Source organism: Eretmochelys imbricata, chromosome 4, assembly GCF_965152235.1.
Source record: "Eretmochelys imbricata isolate rEreImb1 chromosome 4, rEreImb1.hap1, whole genome shotgun sequence".
In the NCBI taxonomy this organism is placed as follows: domain Eukaryota; kingdom Metazoa; phylum Chordata; order Testudines; family Cheloniidae; genus Eretmochelys; species Eretmochelys imbricata.
The window spans coordinates 35,746,068-35,764,584 of NC_135575.1; the positions used below are offsets into that span (position 1 = coordinate 35,746,068).

The 18,517-nt window shown below is 41.0% G+C and overlaps 1 protein-coding gene across 1 annotated transcript in view; it reads right to left on the reverse strand.

The window, feature by feature from the left end:
• The window catches only part of COL25A1 (collagen type XXV alpha 1 chain), a 428,953-nt gene that overhangs the window by 107,327 nt on the left and 303,109 nt on the right, over positions 1–18,517 (reverse strand). The window contains exons 9-10 of the mRNA XM_077814764.1: positions 17,594–17,701; positions 14,102–14,137 (exon numbers count right to left, since the gene is read on the reverse strand). Of these exons, the coding sequence (XP_077670890.1) occupies positions 14,102–14,137; positions 17,594–17,701 (144 nt within the window). The remainder of the gene's footprint in view (positions 1–14,101; positions 14,138–17,593; positions 17,702–18,517) is intronic.

An 18,517-nucleotide genomic window follows, 5' to 3' on the forward strand; every position in this document is an offset into this window, starting at 1 on the left:
TTTAATGGGACTTCAATGGCCTGGATTCTCCACTCCACCCAAATGGAGCTTGGCTGCAGAGGAGAGGCATCAGGGAAATCATGCAGCTCCTCGATCCACGTCAGTTGGTCCTGGAGGAAGTCAGATCAGCTCCAACACAAGTCCTTCCTGTATCCCTCTTCCTAGGCAATGGCCAAGGGAAGGTGGGGAAGCTGTTGCAGAAGCTGGTTCTGTCACCCCTGGAGAGATCCACAACGCAGGGGAAATTCTTTACTAGTCAGGTATGTCAATTGTCTATGCTGCCTGAGTGACACAAAGCGAACAGAAGAGAACACAAAATCCAGCCCTTTGTGACTTGCCCCAAGTCAAAGAGGGGAGTGATACCAGAGCTGGAGTTGTTTAGACACTCAGCTTGCACAATGAAAATGCTGCTCTGAAATATAGGGATGGATTTTGCTTTATGGCATATGCTGTGAAAGCAGGGCAGAGGTTGCTAAGGGACACAATGCCTCCTGGAGTTTCCTGGCACACAGTGGAAGAACAGCCATTACAACATTAATCAAGAGGGTGAAGTGTGATCTTCACCCCATTGCTGGCCAGTGGAGATAGAGGCCATGGGAATGTCCAGGGTGCAGAATGTGTTCTGTTCAACACTCTCTCCCTGACACAATAACCTTCTGCACTTTTCAGTTGTTCATCCCCTGAGGTGTTGGATGACACACCACAGCCACCACCATTGCTAGCATGGATGAGTTCCAACGGTGGTGAATTATGGGTCCTAGAATTGCCAATACGGATGGAGTTATGTAGGTTTCATATTTGGATTTATGTGACTAACTTTGGGTGTCCAAGTTTGAAAAATTTAGGTTAGTGCCTTTGTCATGCAGGAGAGTGGTCTGACAGAGCCCTAAATGTTTAAGCATCAAACAGAAATAGAATGTTCTCCAGTTTCACCATCAAAAATCCTATCACCTTCAGGCACTAATTCCCTGGACTAATTCATTCCTGGATTGGATTTCTCATGAATAAGGATAGCTCATTATTTAGGTTCCAATCCTGTCCCACTGAAGATTATGTGGGTTTTGTCATTGGCATCAATGGGAGCAGGATTAAGGCCTGATTGTGCAATATTCTGAGCATCCTCCTTTCTGTTGACTTCAGTGCCTGATCTTCAGAGATGCGGAAAGCCACTTGTGAGGTGCTGAGTGCTTTCAGCTTCCAATCTTCAGTGGGAATTGAATGTGCTCAGCACTGGGAAGAATCAGGACAGTGGCTGGAACTGCTGTCTGGTTTACTAGGCTGGAGGACAAGTCCTTCCAGGCCACAGAATTCAAGAAACTGTAGAATAAGTCAGCTCTTATTTCCATTAAGTGGTTGGCGCTTGGTAAGAAGGTCTGTTGGTGGCTGAGGGGGGGGGGGGGTGTGTGGCGGGGGAGGGGGGAATGCTGGATGTGGGAATAAAAGAATGCATGTTTCTTGATTGTTAATTGTGGGTGGCACCGAAGTGCAAGAAATTTCAAGGTGAAGTTGAAAAAATACCAGGATGTTGATAGCACGTGTGTCCTATTGAGTGCAGTACATTGGGTAAGCAGTCAGGGGCATAAAAACATACAGTGATAATTTACAAGGTGTATTTTTCTCTCTCTCCTCCCAATGGAAAAAAAGAGAGAAAGCTTCTACTAGAGCCAGTCACCACGACACCCATTAATTTAGAAACACTCAGCCAAATCCCCCACCCGTATCAGATACCCCTTGTGCTACCTGCAGCAATGCTGCAACTTTCCACACAGCTGTGCTGGTGAGCAAAAGGGCTCCTTGCATTTCTCCTGTATCAAGCATACTTGGTAATTGTTAGCATCCTCTAATAACTGGGATCAAGTAACTCAAATAGTGAGGTGTACTGTGGGTGGTAACATCATCCCATTACTCCTAATACCTGATAAAAAAAGGATAAACTGTGGAATGGTAGGAGCACACCATATTTTTTCCAGTTTGAGCATTATTATTATTGTTTATATAATGACTGTGATGTGTGAGGCACTTTACATACCAAGTAAAAGTCCTGGTCCCTGCCCTGAAGAAATACAGTTACAATGTAGGGCTCTTAACCATTCTATTGAGGCCAATGGCAATTTTGCACTGACTTCGGTGCATTGGAGCCATGGCGCTACCTTCCTCTCTACTGGTCAGCAGAGCTGCCTGACCACAGAAAGGAGCACACATTGCAGTGCACCCCATTAGGGGCACAGCAATTGCCACTCCAAGCATACTGGAGCTCCCACTCAGACAGTACAGCTGTAATGCAGGAGCGTGGTCTGAAGGTCTGATAGAGCCCTAAATGCTTAAGCATCAGTCTAGCGGCAGGCAGCACCAGAGCAGGCATTAGCTAGACCGAAGACCTGAATTTTGATTAGGGATCTGAAAAAGGATAGTAAGGTCACTTGGTGTACAAGGCGAGGGAGACTAATCCAGGTACATGGGCTGAAGTGGAATAGGCCATCAAAAACAGTGTTACATTAACCATGCCATCAAAAATAGCACCCCCTATAAACCTTGAGACATGCAGGATAGTGCCTCAGACACCTCCAAAATGAAAACAATAGTATCATAACAATGAGTTCTTTAAAGGAAGCCTTTACCAAGAACCCTTAGTCCAGATTGTAAGGGTGAAAAACAATTTTGGATGACAGCTTAAAAAACCCCTGGTACTGTTATAGCAAGGGTTAGGCATGAGATCTCTGGCAAAATTTGCCTTCCCCCAACTGTGCTCCTGTTCTTTGCTGACCTCCATCACAAATGTGGCTGTATTTCAGTGGTGCTCTATGTCTATACTTTTTGAAGTGGTATCTCTCTATGTTTCTTCTAAGGTATCTCTCACTGAAGGGCCAGTTGGGATCCTTCAGCGGAAAGTGACTATTTAAACAGAAGTTAATATCATTAATATATTATTGCTATCTCCGAGAATAAACTGTGAACTGGGAGTTTATTAATTATATATGGGACATTTCTGTGTCTAGTGCCAGAGGCTTCTAGTCTGCTGAAAAGTGATATAATCTGTGACCCTGTGGCTGTGGCAAACCAGGCATTTTCCCTAGAATTTCCTCACCATCGCCACCACCACTCCAGCTCCACCAGGGGCAGTAGTAATTGGAGTTCTCGTATAGACAGGGCTACAGGCTGCTGTTGGTGGTTTTAAGTACTGCGTCTAATTCCATTGGTGATTTTCACAGTAGAGCTCCTGACATTGCTATCAGATGGAACTGAACTTGTTAGTGGCAATTGAAAGAAATTTTAGGAAGGAAATCGTAGCACAGATAAAGTCTAAATGCATGCAAGCCCAGTGGAAGAGACAGTAAACTACTTCCTAAAGCACTTTCTAAATGGGTTAACAGTTGTGCAAAGAAAACAGTGGATGATATTTTAAAATGAAGTATTTTATGTCATTATTAGTGTTCTCTTTATGGTGCTTAAACCCAAACCTGTATTAAATCAGGTTGGAAATTGTTTTCCTGTCTCTTCCATTGAGCTCTTACACTACTTGAGTCAGAGATTATATCACTCTTCAGCAAGATGGCTGCCTCCAGCACTAAGCCCAGAAATGGCAGTTGTAATTAGAAACTTACCTAGATATTCAGGGTGACAAGTGCTTCTTACCCTGTGAACTTCCAAACTGCTGAGCTCAGTTAAATGGGAGCAGTATTTCTTTGAAGGATTGCCCTGTGGCATTGGGACTGGTGAAGATCTGGCACTCAAAGCTGTGTGGAAACTTTGTGCAGCTGATCCACCGATGATTCCTCCCCCCACCCACCTTCCAGTCATCTCCTAGGTAGAACAATGGAAATGTAGCCATTTATATACCAAAGGAGAGAACTTAGTTAAATACCAAAATTTTAGCATGTTCTGGACTTCCCTTAGATTCTGTTTTTAATGGGTTGTCTACAATTTCTAACAAAGCATGTTGGAAGCCTTCCCTTTTAGAATAATATAGCATTGATACGTGTGTGTGTGTGTGTGTGTATATATATATATATTTGCAGTGTTCTTGTAGTCAGCTTGGACCCAGGGTATTAGAGACAATAATGGGTGAGGCAATATCTTTTATTGGGCCAACTTCTGTTGGTGAAAGATACAAGATTTTGAGCTACAGAGAGCTGAAGAAGTTGGTCCAATAAGAGGTATTACCTCTCCAATCTTGTCTCTCTCATATGGGTCTCTAAGCACATAAGTAAAATATCTGGTAAAATTTTAATGACCTTTTCTTATTAGGACTGCAATTGGGAGCACTTGCTACCCTACATGATAAACTCCCACTTTTCCCCTGGAATTGGGAGAGGGCTGTGTTGCCCACCTAATGTACTGGACCCCTTTTAGGCCCTGGGATAGCTCCAGAAACATCTACAGAGAGGCTCAGTTTCCACACAGCTCCCTAAGTCTTACTTCCATAGCACGGCTCCCTCAGGAGCCACATTTTGGTCCCTGCTAGTGGCTGCAATGAAACCCTTCTCAGCAGTGCTTTGCAGCCGCACATTCAACCAGGATAATATCTGGGTAGCTATTTACTGAATTTCTGGCTGAACTTGAAGGGCATATGCTGCATGAGTGCCTTCTCCTCTTCCCCATCTCAGTTCTACCTTTCCCCCAAGCCCTGGAGCCTTTGCAGTGTATGGAGACAGGTGAAACACACAGTAGTCTCCTCTAGCATAAGGCCCAATCTACACTACTTTGCTACTTTCCTCGTCGAGCATAGAGTGGCATCTGGCCTACTGTCACTATCGCCATTAGCAGCAGAAAGGATGTTATTGTAGTTAAGGAACAGAGCTTGAGGACAAGTGGCCTACACCTAATTTTTATTTCCACTAATACCGAAGACGTTCATACGGCTTTAGCCAAATCTCCTACTCTCTTTGTGCCTCAGTCCCCTGTGTAAATTGGGATGATAATACTTATCTATTTTACTGACCTGCTGGGAGGCTTGGGCCAAAATTTTCAAACCTGATACCTCAAGTTAGGCTCCTCAATCCATGTTTTGTAACCTAAATTAAAGTGGCCTGGCTCTGAGAAGCATTTGAGCTCCCTGAAATCCCATTAAGTCAATGGGAGCTGCAGGTGCTCAGCACATTTAAAGAGTATGCCACTTTTATTTAAATTCTAACGTGGACTGGGAAGGCTAACCTGAAGCAGTCAGGTTTCAATGCCTTGGCTGTAATGCCTGCACAAAACAGGGAGCTAAAATAATGCTAAAATACAATAAAAATAAAAGTGTAGCTTCTGCTAATCAGAGGCCATCAAAATCTTTGTAAAGCTACTTCTTTAAACAGTATAATATCTTAAGATACACAGTGAGTAAACATAGCTAATATGTCAGAAGGTAATATAGAGCATTACCAGAGATGAAAGACAGGTTTGGGAATGTCTTCTGGAGGCCTAACCACTGGCACATACGTTCTGAAGAGAGACTGGAGGGAGGCTGTAGTTCACAAGAACCTCATATTGCTAATTGTGTATAATTGCAGCGGGGAAGCTAATTGATTGCTCCAGCTGATTATAAGTGTGTTTACAACACATTGCACATGCCTCCATCTGATGCTAGTGAAAAATGGGATATCCTGGGATAAGGTGACCCAACTGGTTTGTGTGACAGTGTGCATGTAAAAGCCAGAAGACTTCTAGATTGGCTTTAATCACTACTTTGTGAATTTAATTGGTCTCTGGACTTCTGTCTCTTTAGGGTTGAGAACAGCAAAGATGAACAAATGGAGGTGTGTCAGATGATTTGATACTTGGGTGTTCTCTGGTTAGTAAACACCTGGAGTAAAATCCTGGCACTACTGAAGTCAATGGTAAAACTGTAGACTTCAGTGGGATCAGGATTTTCTTCTGAGCTGCCTTACACAGCCAACTCTTCTATTAAAATGAAAAAGTGGGGGTAAGAACAGAATAATCATTATATTGTCCAAATATTTTTAAGCACAATCTGTTAACTGTGTGTGTTTTAGCAAGTTACAGAACAGGAAAAAGTCTTATAGTGATGAGGAAATATATAAATCTGTCCTGAAAATATTATAATGTACTTTAAAAGTATCATAGAATCATAGGATATCAGGGTTGGAAGGGACCTCAAGAGGTCATCTAGTCCAACCCCCTAAAAATAAAGTAATTTCAGATTGTAATATTTTAGGAAGAGTCATTCAAGGTGTTTTGTATCCAATTTCAAATTACCTAGATGTTTAACGTTCAAGGAAATGTAAGAAATAGGAACTTGGACCATTTTTATTTGTATGATCTGGTACAGCACAGATGATTTGTTTTACAAGATATCAGATTTCATGGATAGCGAATGTAAATGCCAAATGAGAAAACGTAATGAAAAAATAAAGGAGATGTGAGTGCTTTTGCTTGTTGAGGCATATTTATATTAGATGCTTTTAATGAAGTAAAACATCTCTCAATGGCCATAAATAAATAGTATCAAAGTGTGATACTGTGACTTTGAAAAACTCCTCCGTCACCTGCTTGCATGTTGACGTGATGCTCGAGGTTTCAACCCAGACCAGTAAGTGGCTGTGTCACCGTCTGCCCTGTAACCCTTGGTGACTCTATGCTGTGCAGCTTTGGCTCAGAGCCCTGATACCAGCAGCAGCTGGCTCACAGTGCAGTGGCCTTCCAATAGCCTAGTTATTACTTGCAAGGTGACACCAAGAGCCCTTCCAGCCCCGAGTTTCCCCCGAACGGTCTCCCCTGCAATGTCCAATACCTCTCACTGGAACACTCGCAAAAACCTCACAAATTTGCTGTTCCTTTAAAGAGACAGTACACATTTTGTTGCTCCCTGTCTGTTGGCCCTACAAAACTTCCAGCCCCTGCCAGCCTGCGGGCAGAAAAACTGAAATAGAAATCTGAACCAGGGGACAGTGTAAAGCTCTAACCTTATATCAGGGGTGAAATCCAGGCTGCATAGTCAATGAAGGTTTTGTCGTTAACTTCACTGGAGCCAGGATTTCACCCACTGAACATCTGATCCTGTTTTGTATGCACAATGAGCACATGAAAACGTTTTGAAAATATGGTCCTGTATGGCTCCAAAGGAGACTTGCCCCATGCAGAGCTAATTCATTCTTATAGTACGTATTTATGTTTAACTGCATTTGTCTCTAGTATTGGTGAAGTCAACTGGATAAAATAATAGCTAAGTAAGAAACAAACTAATTATCAGATGGGAAACTTCACATAAATTCTGATTAAGCAGTGGCCTCAATGCTATTTGCATTCACTGATGGAAAAAACAACAGCAACAATTAATTAGTTTTTATGTAGTGCTTTTCTTCAGCCGATCTCTGTTGCTATGGCATCCCAGAAAATGTAAGTGTCGTTCTATTTGATAATACCACAAGTGCAGAAGAGATAATTATAAATTGAGCAATATACTCTTGGAACTAAACTATGGGTCACGTCCTGAGCTGAGGTAAATAGTTTCAAGCAAGTCAGTGGAGAAATGCTAGTTTATACCAGCTGAGGATCTGGCTCAGGGATGATAAAATTTTATCATTTAATTTGGTTTGCATTATAACTTCAACATTTCAACTTTGGTTTCTTTTTCGGGTCAGTTTAGGTTCCCCAATGTTTGCAAAACTTCCCTTTGAACAAAGAGTTGACGTTTACATGCGTAGATTTGCATCCATTTATGTCACACAATTTGTGAATTAAAGTAAGACTCAACATTTCTAGAACAAGAGAGTAGTTTATGAATTTAAAGAGTGATGTGCCAAAACTGTTCTCCTAAAACTTTTTTTTAAAAGAACAGTAATTAAAAAAACACAAACAACAATTCTCCACTGTCCCTCTGTTATTTCATGTATATGGCTCAAAATTTTGGTTTGGCAAAGAAAGATATTGTTAACTCATTCTCAGGGTCAGTGGATAAAGAAAGTAAAAATATCCATTGTATTTTAAAAGATACTTTCAGAATCAGTTAAATGTTAACATATATCATACCTCGTTAACTGCCTCCCACTGGATTTGCTGGTCCATGAGGATAAGAGAATGAGTGAGTTATTGGCAGATCACATAGAGAGAAGTCCTTCACTGATTGAAGGAAGGGCAAAAGCAGGGACAGCACCAACTGGAGGAGCCAGGGCTGAGCAGCCAGAGGACAGGAGGACTGGTAAGTGAAGACCAAGGATAAAGGGGGAAAGTATGGAACGCTAAAGAATTGGGAGGGAAGACGCCAGCAGGAAGGGCAAGATGTCCAACATGTGGTGGGTGGGCGGAGCATGGGTGGAGGCAGCAACAGAAGGAGGAAGTGAAGAGACATTCCTTTCTGCTTTCGTGAACTTGCTCCTCCAGAATAGGTCATGTAGATATAGAAAGAAAGACGCAGGAAGGAAATATGCCCAAACTGATTTTTTTTTTAAACTGAGAGCACTGCAAGAGCTCAGTGATAAATGGGGGAAAAGCTAGAACTAAAAGGATTAGATGCCTCCAATAATGCCACTTCAGGATAGTAAAACCTCCAGAGAAAGTCCTGATACTGCAGAAAGCAGATTTGATAATTCAGTAGTGGCACTTTATCCTCTGAGTAAATACAGAGCAAATACTCCAGTCTGATCCTACACATGCTATTCCATAAGAGGTGCCTATTTTGGGGATGAGATTTGCGCCAAGAACAGATGATCTGTGATCGTTAAAGCTATGATGAATTTTTTCACAAGAATAGGGAATTTTGTCTGTCTGAACAAATTGCAATTAAAGCAATTATATTTTGCCTGTTACATGCCTCTTTTGCAACACGCTGTCGCCCAGGCTTTGGCCTGTGTGTGTGTGTGTGTGTGTGTGTGTGTGTGTGTGTGTGTGTGTGTGTGTGTGTGAAAGGACTTTTTCAGTGACGGAGACCACCTGACTTAAGTTGGCCAGCTGGGCAGCCAGCACTTTTAATCTTCAGCAGTTTTCTTATTTTGGAAAGCTATAGAAAATATCAGCTGGATAGAGCCCCAAATGTTCATTATTTGCTCAACAGACCTTAAATACTCCACTGGAGACATCCTAGTACAGCTGTATGACTGTACACTATTCTGTACTAATGTAATGAAAATGTACTGCATTTGTAGAGTGCACAATTTGTTAAGCGCTTAGCGTTTGGGCCACATGAACCATGCAAAATATTTGTACATCTGTTGCTCCTACAAAACTCTTCATTTGCATATTTACACATGCAAACTGATTTCATTTTCTCATTTACTGGCTTACACACACAATTTGTGCACATACGTTTTCTATAGCTCACCTGTTGATGAGATCTTTGAAAATTTGGCCTAACATCTCAGTATCTTAACGAGTTATATGTTTTTTGCCTTCCAAAATAGAGAGACAATTATCCATTCTGAAAAACAACTACATTGCGTCTACTCTCAAATACTAGAGGTATATTTAAAACATACAAAAGCATACAAACGCATACTATATTTTCATATGAGATGCCAAATTAAAACATGCAGAGACTTGAGGTAGAGGAACATTAAAAAGGATGAAAAGCACATGACTGACATTCTTGCTGGCAACTGGCACGAGCAACTCCAAACAGCCACCTAGATTTGTGTTGGAGGAAGGAATAATTGCCTTAGGATTTATAGGCTGAAAATTGGACTGCCAACTTTTAGCCCCTAAGTTGCAAATTGTAGCCAACTTAATTCTAAAATAAACTCATCCAGGATTTATATTGACTACACTGCCAGAATGGCACAAATAGTGCACTATAGCTTTGTCTAGATCTTACACGTATAAAAGCAAAATTATTAAACTCCTCAGCTGGTGTAAATTCCCACAGCTCCACTGACTTCAGGGCAGACTTCCCTGAAATCAATGGACCTGTGGGAATTTACATCAGCTGAGGATTTACCCCTCAGGATTTCACCAAAGTTTAAACTAATAGCACTTCACAGTCTCCGTTTTGACAACCACTTTAAGCTTATTTCAGAGTTAGATTGCTTTCTTTTTCTCCATATGAAAATTAATCGGTTTTCAGTTTCAAGATTTGGCACTTTGAGAATTCAGGGTCCGATCCTGCAGTCTTCTACTATTCTTCAAGGGTGACAGTTTCTTATGAGAGAGGACTCCAGGATCAGGCCCTTGTTTTGCATATCTGAAAAAAACAACATGTAGGTCATGTTTTCTAGAAGAGTTGCCCAGTGAAAATGGATAAATGCAAAGTTGTTAATCCTACAGACTTTATACGTAGCTTGCGGTGGTTTTGCACTAGGGATGATTATAGTAGCATGAAACTTTTGCATCCCAAAAGCAAAGGTCCGTATTTACTACCAGTACACTCTGGCTGCTTTGCACTACTCTAGGGATGCAAAACAGCTGTAAAATTAGCTTACTTGACTGTTAAGCCAGGTGTCCAGTTGCTCTGTACCACTGACGTGGCACAAAGCAGTAGGCACATACCACTGAACTTGACACAAAATGCTTTAAGAAGTGTTTAAACACTCCAAATGGAGACTGCAAAGGAATCATATAAAACAGTATAAGAACATTAATATTTCAGTGCCAGGAGTTGAAGTTTCTTGTCACAAACCACAAATGAGGCACTCACTAGTTTGCAACCAGAAATTCTAACTCCCGGTACAAAATGATCAGCAATTCAAATTTCTTATTCTCAGTTCTGAAAACGAGAAGGAAATAATAGGAACCACTTCTTGGGTATTAAAGATTGTACAGCATATTGGTTGGGACACACAAGTGAATAAAACACAGACAACAAGGATGGATAGTAAGTGGCAGGCTTCAAGTGTGGGGGTTGGAAGGGGCACAATCCATTCACCCCCTCACATACCAGGCATTTCATTTAGTTCAGTATGGAGCTAAATAGCTGCATACCAGCTAACCAATAATTCAGAACTGACTCACTTTAGCCTAACTCCACAACTCAGCCCATCTCTGAATCTTCTGCCCACCCTTCACACTTGAGGGGAAATGGGGGTTACCTCAGTCTCAGAAGACGTAGTGTTCCTCTCTCCATATACACAAAAATGACAACTAGTTATATCCTGGGCCTTTTACTCAGATTTACCTCCGGGTACTACCTTTAACCTTTATCTGTATTAGACCGAAGACACAAGAGGTGACAAACTAAATACTCCTTTATCACTTCCTAACCTTAAATATTTGTATTCTCACTCTCTTTCACCTAAAACTGGTCTTCCATGATGCTGCAAGGAAAGGGACCCTTCCATCCTTGTCATCCTGACAATTTGGCCCTAACGGAAAAAACACCTCCCCAATACAGAAGATACAATCAGTTAGAGCCACAGTATCTAGAAAACGGAGATCAACAGTATCTCAACAATAGGGAGGGAGAGGGGGCAGCAGTAGCCTCAAGATGGCCCCAAGACTTATGGGGCATCTTTACACTGAAATGAGGGTGCCTGTAAGACCTAATTGGTTCCCTCTATTCCCCCATGAATCCCACTGGCCAATGAGAAGCAGAGAACCCCTTCTCTCCTTAAGGGGCACTCCAACCTTCATTCTAAGGCACCTGGGAGAGTGGGGACTAAGCTCCTGCATATATGAGCACAAGCACTTCCTCTCCTGTGCCTCTCTGGAACCAGGGGTTGGCCATCCTCAAACTGGTCCAACCAAACCTCCTCCAAGTGAGAAGTGGCACTGTAATACCAACTGCCCTACTGATTTCATCTGAAGTATGCGTTTCCTTTATCAATCAATCCAACATTGCTATCTGTTCAAGAGCTTTCAGTAAAATGGAGCCAACCACCAGCTGGTGTAAACCGTCATAACTCCATTGAAGTCAGTGGACCTCTCATTTAACTGAAGAAAATTATTCTCAGGAATCCAGCTACATTAAAATGATTTAAGACTATTGTGTACAGAAGCATGAATTGTTTTAAATTTACATATAAGAATTTAATACATCCAGTGACTTGTATGTACATGTGAATAATATTTAAAAAGTCACTGTGCTCACTCTAGGCCCTACACATGTATGCAAATTGTGCCTATATGCTATCATCACATTTTAGTTCCAATCTGTCCTTACTTCAGTATGCCTGAATAACTCTTATTAATGTTAAGCGAAGTTATGCAAGCAAATTGAGGGAAAATGTGTGTGAAGATTTGATTTTAATTGGTGCTTCTAAATAAGAATTATATTTGCTACTATATTAGTCAAGTTTTAAGCCTGTGTGAATTCAGACCTTATATGACTTTACAGTGTCTCTGTAATATACTTTGAAAGTATAGGGAGGGTTTATTTTGAGAACTATTGTGATGAAACCTCTGCCATAACTACTACGTAAGGAGTAACACACAATATGGTATGCAATTGCTGTGCGTGTCGGTGTACTGTACGCTGTGGGTGAACACTGACACACAGGCTGCCAAGACTTGCTATCATCTCATTATCTCCCAACAGTCCCTCTCTGTGAAGTGTTATTCCACTTGGAAGGCTGCAAGACTGACTATTTGTGAGAGCAGAAAATAGTTAGCAAAGCTAAGTAGTTTCAAGATGTGCACTGCAGTTGTTGGTCCATAATTGCAAAGATTGGAACCTTAGTTTCCCCCATTCTAAAAATACTTCTCACATTTATAGGAAGATGTCAAGGAGCTTTACCAACATTTAGGCCTTATGACATCCTTATGAGGTAGGTGTGCCTATTTCCACAGAAATAGTGTAGGGCCTGATCCTGTAGCATTTATTCACATGAGTAATCCCACTGAACCTAATTTTTGGAATGGTTCGCTCCGTCTCTACCAGTGGCAAGGAGGTTGCAGGCACCGTGCACTGCTGCAAACCTCATCCAGGTAGACTTTGCCTCTGGTGATCCTGTGCCAAGGTCTGTACTAGAAGACACTGCTATAGAGCCTGAGTGAATCTAGTCCACAGTGCATTAATGAGAGCATGTAGAACAGTATTAAAGCAAACGTAAAACAAACCCGCAGCTATTATACACTTTATAATCAACGGGCAATCAGAAAAACAGAAGAGGGAAGGAGAAAAGAAATAAACTGATCAGAACATTGGGTGGTACTCTTTTTTCCTTAATCATTATCTTCAAATGAACAGGCCATAGGATTTTCTTTAACTGTTTTCCCAGCAGGACATTTCAGAGCCAAGACATTTCTTAGGTTCATCAGCTTCTAAGAATATGTGCCTATTGCCATCCAAAATAATCTGAAGTTTTTCAAGATAAAACAACACCATATCTGCTCAAACCTTCAGAAATTCAGACTATAAGCAATCAAATTTGTGTCTGATTACTGATCCTGTTATCTTGCTACCCAGGGCTTCTAGAGATCCACAAATCCAAAAGGGCCATGGGCTGTGATTTTGTCAGCTCTCATAAGAGAATAAGGTTGGGCCTGGCCAGCACTGTGAGAGGAGACCTCAAAGGCCAAAAACCAGTGTATGGACCACATATCATGTGTGCACAGGGCAGCAGTCACTCTTTCACCGGCTCTTTGGTTGAAGTGGGGGTTAAAAATGATGGTACTCATTTTATTTCAAATTGAATGGGGTTAGTCTTCTTGATGCAGCAGAACACAACTATTCCCAGATCATTGTACTCATTAAAAATGCATTCCCTTGACTATGGAATTAAGGGCCAGATGCTCCCATATATGGGGAAAAAATTCCTAGGGAGAAGAAGACCCTGTGAATTTCAGTGTGCAGCATTTCCTCTTTATTGTTCCATCAGCGAAAGGGGCTTGGACTGTCACCACAGAGCCAGGTGAGAGTTGGGCTCTCTAAAGACTTGGGCAAGAGGCAACAATTAAGCTTTGAAGGGAGGACATATATGGGGACTCCCTGGGAGTGGAGTATTGTGCAACTCGGCTGGCTCTTTCTCCTTTCCGTGCTACCAGCTGGTTAAGGTCCCCTCTGCTTCTGTAAGTTGAGAGAAGAATCTGGCCTTAAGAGTCAGCCTGTTGTGCATAGGAGATCTGTCATTCAAGTCTCTCATTACAGAGGAGAATCCATACACTTTTGTAATAAAAAAGGGTTAAGCAGAACAAAATCATAAGACTCTTTGGAGTTATTACTTATGAAGAGAACATAAAGGTACTTTTTATAACTGTTTAGTGAACTGGAAACAGAAGAAATAAAGGTACTTACCATCAACCCTTGTTCACCTGGTTTTCCTGGCTCTCCCTTAAAAACAAATTGGATTTATATCAATAATGTTATTTACATTCACTCCCTACTTAGTAACATTAAAATGTCTATTAACTACATTATACCAAAATACCTACTGAAGCACGTGACAGCTGCAGGGACATATATGTTACTATGATCACTGGCTACTAAAATGGCAGATAAAAATCCTTCCTGGTAACATGATGGGCTTCAAAGAGTTGCTCGTGGTTTTTCAATCTTTCAGTGGGATAATTCTCTTAATTCAAGAGCTCTTAAGTACCAAATATCCTGACTTCCAGTCCCCTGTTCTAATGAACAGACAACATTCCTTCCCAGCAAACTGCAGTTTTAAAGGAAAATGAAGTAATGTTGTTTTGCATATGTATTATAGGACCTGCTTTTTGTGCATTCCAAAGTAATTTACAACTACATATTACATTCTCTGTTAGTAGGCTTATAAATGACTTTGCAAAGTAGGTGTTGTTGTGGCCATGTCGGTTGCAGAATATTAGAAAGACAAGGTGGATGAGGGAATATGTTTTATTGGACCAACTTCTGTTGGTGAAAGAGACAAGCTTTTGATCTTAGCTCGATGTAAGCTTGAAAGCTTGTCTCTCTCACCAAAAGAAGTTGGTCCAATAAAATACATTCTCTCACCCACCTTGTCTCTTTGCAAATTAGTGCTTTGGCACATTACATAAATTGCTAAAAAAATCCTAGGCTTGATATTTTCAAAGCCACACTGCTAGTCTCTAAGGTGCCACAAGTCCTCCTTTTCTTTTTGCGGATACAAACTAACATGGCTGCTACTCTGAAAACTGCTCCTATTAATTTCTGTGAGAATTGTGTGGATAAATCCTATAGTTGGCTTTGAAAATCTCAGCATAGAACTTTTCCAAATTCTTTCTCACACTGAGTAGGTCAAAAGAAGAATTACTGTTCTGCTGACTGATAGGAACCTTTTCATTTGCTCTTCAGTGGTAAAGAAGGCACTAGCTATTTTGTGTCAGAAAACTGATGGGTTATATGTTGCAACAATCCTATTAGATGGAAAAGATGCAAAGCAGAGCCAGGGTTGCTTCAAACTTTCTCAGAGCATGCTACTGGCACATGATTTAAATGATGCTAGGGTTTCAGAAGCACATTGTTGTATTCTGGGACATAAGTACTGAGAAAGCCCCAGAATAGCTGCAGTGAGACCTAATTTCTCACTCCATTCCCTTCTGAGGATGCATGCGGTACTGAAACTTAGGTGTTGGTGCAACTGTCCAATACATCCATTTCAGGTGGGAAGATAAGATAAGGCAGCCTCACCATTGGCCAGTTTTCTTTTAAATACGTGGAGTTGAAGAGGAGGGCAGAGTGCTGATTTTATTAATGGTTGCTCTAATATGGACTTTGCTGATGATGGAGGGGTCTGTGTCCTCTAGCCGTGGAATTCTGCAGTGTCTCTTCTCTTACACTCTCTAATCACTGCTTTGTTGGATGTGTCAGTCCAGTCCTGCAAGGTGCTGATTCTGCAAAGTCCCATGGACTTCACTGGGAAACCCACTTAGGCTTTTGAAAAATTCCACTAGGTGCCTATCTGCATCTTTTTAGAAACCTGAATACATTTGAAAATTTGGCCCTCAGGACCCCAAATAAAATATAAGAAAACACTGATGTTATATACACCTGAACTCTAGCTAAATGGTTTATTTACACAGAATGCTAGAAAAGGAAATGGAATAGTTCTCAGACATCCTAGCTTTCTCTGACATTGCCACAATGTCACTAAATTGTTCCATCTTTGGTGACCGCTTTGCCATTGGATAGGAAGCAATTTGTGCATCTGGTAAATAGTTGCTGCAGGTAACTATTCTTAAATGTTATTTTTTTGTGCATGTCAACTTAGTGTTTGCTAAAAGTGCTGTATTGACTGCCCAAGGAACTGAAGGCCTTTATCCACAGGTATAGAGGAGTATAAGTGTAAGGCTTCATAGACTGTCCCATTAAAGTGCCTTCACTATGGCTTGCAAGGACTGTAAAGGTAAAAGGGCAAATCAGTCCCTGTGCCTACTTATTCTTATTCTGCTCCCTTTGCTTGAGAAGCAAACATCAAGTCACATTATAATCAGTCTTGCTCTCCATCATTGTTGACCTTCCCCAGCCTCTTGTGGATTATCCAGAAAAAATTATACTATTGGAGTCAGACAGCTGATTCTGATCTCACTTACACAACTGTAACGCAGGAGTAACTCCACTATGTGACTGGAATTGTACCAGGGTAAGGGATATCAGAATGAGGTCCAAAGTTTTTTTTCCCTGACAATGCAGGGATGGTGCATCACTGGCAGAAGTGAGTGGGTGGCTGAGATGAACCTTAAAGAATGGAAAGTAGCAGATGTGTACAACCTTTCACAGTGGTCTTCTAATCAAAGGTTTTTCAACCAAGGTTTTTTGGACTCAGACTTCTAAATGCCAGGTCTTGTTGGGTTTTCCAAAGAAGTTTTAACATAATAATAGTTCAGCTCTGTTATGTTCTATAATTTTATACAGTTAATATAATGTAGGATGAGGCACTCAGAATGAGACCAGAACATGATCTTGGATGTGTTTTCCTTTTGGTTTTACCTTTTACCCAAAAAAGGACTCTTTTGGAAAGGTTTATGTCTTTCTGCCCTGGCCCCACATATGAAATCATGAATTTTCCTTCACAATGTTGATTTTATGTCCCATTGGACTATGAAAATGGAGGGTGGGGGATCCCCTTACAATAAACCTAAAGAGTTTAGTACGTCACAAAAATGTAAAATCATGAGCATTTCCAAGACTTGTTAAAAATAGGGCCAAGTGACTTTTGTATTTATGTTTTAATTTAAAAAAGTTTTGGCAGGCTTCCAACAACAAAATGCCAAAAAGCTAAAGGCCTGATTCTTCCTCCCAAACAAATGATGACTGTGAGTAGTGCCATTGAAATGTATGGGACTTTCTGAGGAGCAGTTTACCGCTCGTCTTGAGTATGGATGGCAGAATCAGGCTCTGGGAATAGCGTATAGAGTTTAACAATCTATTTCTTCTAACTTCATTTTTTTAAAATATTAATCATCATTAGGGAACCAGAAGTCTAATCAAACACACAATAACCTAGGTTCAAGTTTAGCTTTAATTCTCTTCTTATGTGCAAAGAGGCTGCCCAGCACTGCAATAATTAGAATATCAGGGAACAATTCAGAAAGGTCAGGAACCGGGGGAAACAATTTTCAGGACTGGGAGTCATGAGATCTGGGTGCTGTTCCTAGCCTGGCTACTTACTGACTGTGTTGCCATAAGTATGTCATATAACCTGCCTATTGCTCAGCTTTCGTATTGATAAAATGTGAATAATAATATTTCCTACCCCACAGGAGTGTTTCTGAGTCTAAATTTATTCATGCTTGTAAAACACTCATATACCACAGTGATGCCTCTATATCCTCTAGGCTAACTCACCGGTACTCCAGGCATCCCTCGGGGGCCATCTTTGCCAGTGTCTCCTGGAGGACCTCTGGGTCCTGGTGGCCCTGGAGGACCAGGGGGTCCAGCTTGTCCTTGGTCACCCTGAACAGGAGTCGACAAAATCATAATCAGAAGTTTGTCTTCAGATGTACAAAGCCCCACAAAAAGGCACCGATTTACCTACAATGAGTTCCTGACGGGTTGAAATAGCTGCTATGAGCAGGATGCTTACTTAGATCATGGATGGAGATGGTCTTTAAACTGCTGCTTCATTTCTTATGGCAGAGATTGCACTTTGCGTCAGAAGATTAGTGTGCTGCACCTGTACGGTGCAACCAGCCACGACAGTCACAAAGAGAGGCTCAAGTTCCGAACTGCGTGTCCAATAGCAGGATTTACACTGCTGTTTAGTATAGCCTTGCAAAACTCTACTCACTCAGTTTCCCAAAGCAAGTAATTGATTTGGAAGAGCAGGTATAATTTTCACTTTGTGATCATCATCATGATCATAGATTCACAGCAAAGACTGAGTGAGTTGGTTTGTCTGAGAGTTGTTATATTTTCAAAGTAATTTTGCAAACCTCAACAATCGAGCACTGATGGAGTTCTAAAATGATGGTGAAAAATAATTGCCTTGCTGAAAAGTTGCATATTATATTTTATCTTTTATGGTTTTGATACATTGATTTTGCAATAACTTAAATTTACAAATTGTCAAAACATTTCTTTCCTTTAAAAAAATTAGCATTTTTATTCAGTTTCCAGAAGACAAACTACTGTAAGAAGCCTCATTGGCTGAATTTTAACTACGAACCTTTTAGCAAAGCTTTGTGTAGTTTCCACTGCTATTTTACACAAACACGTTTCACGAAAAATGGTTTGGCTCCAAGTCATTTTTCAGATTAATTACCCACTAAA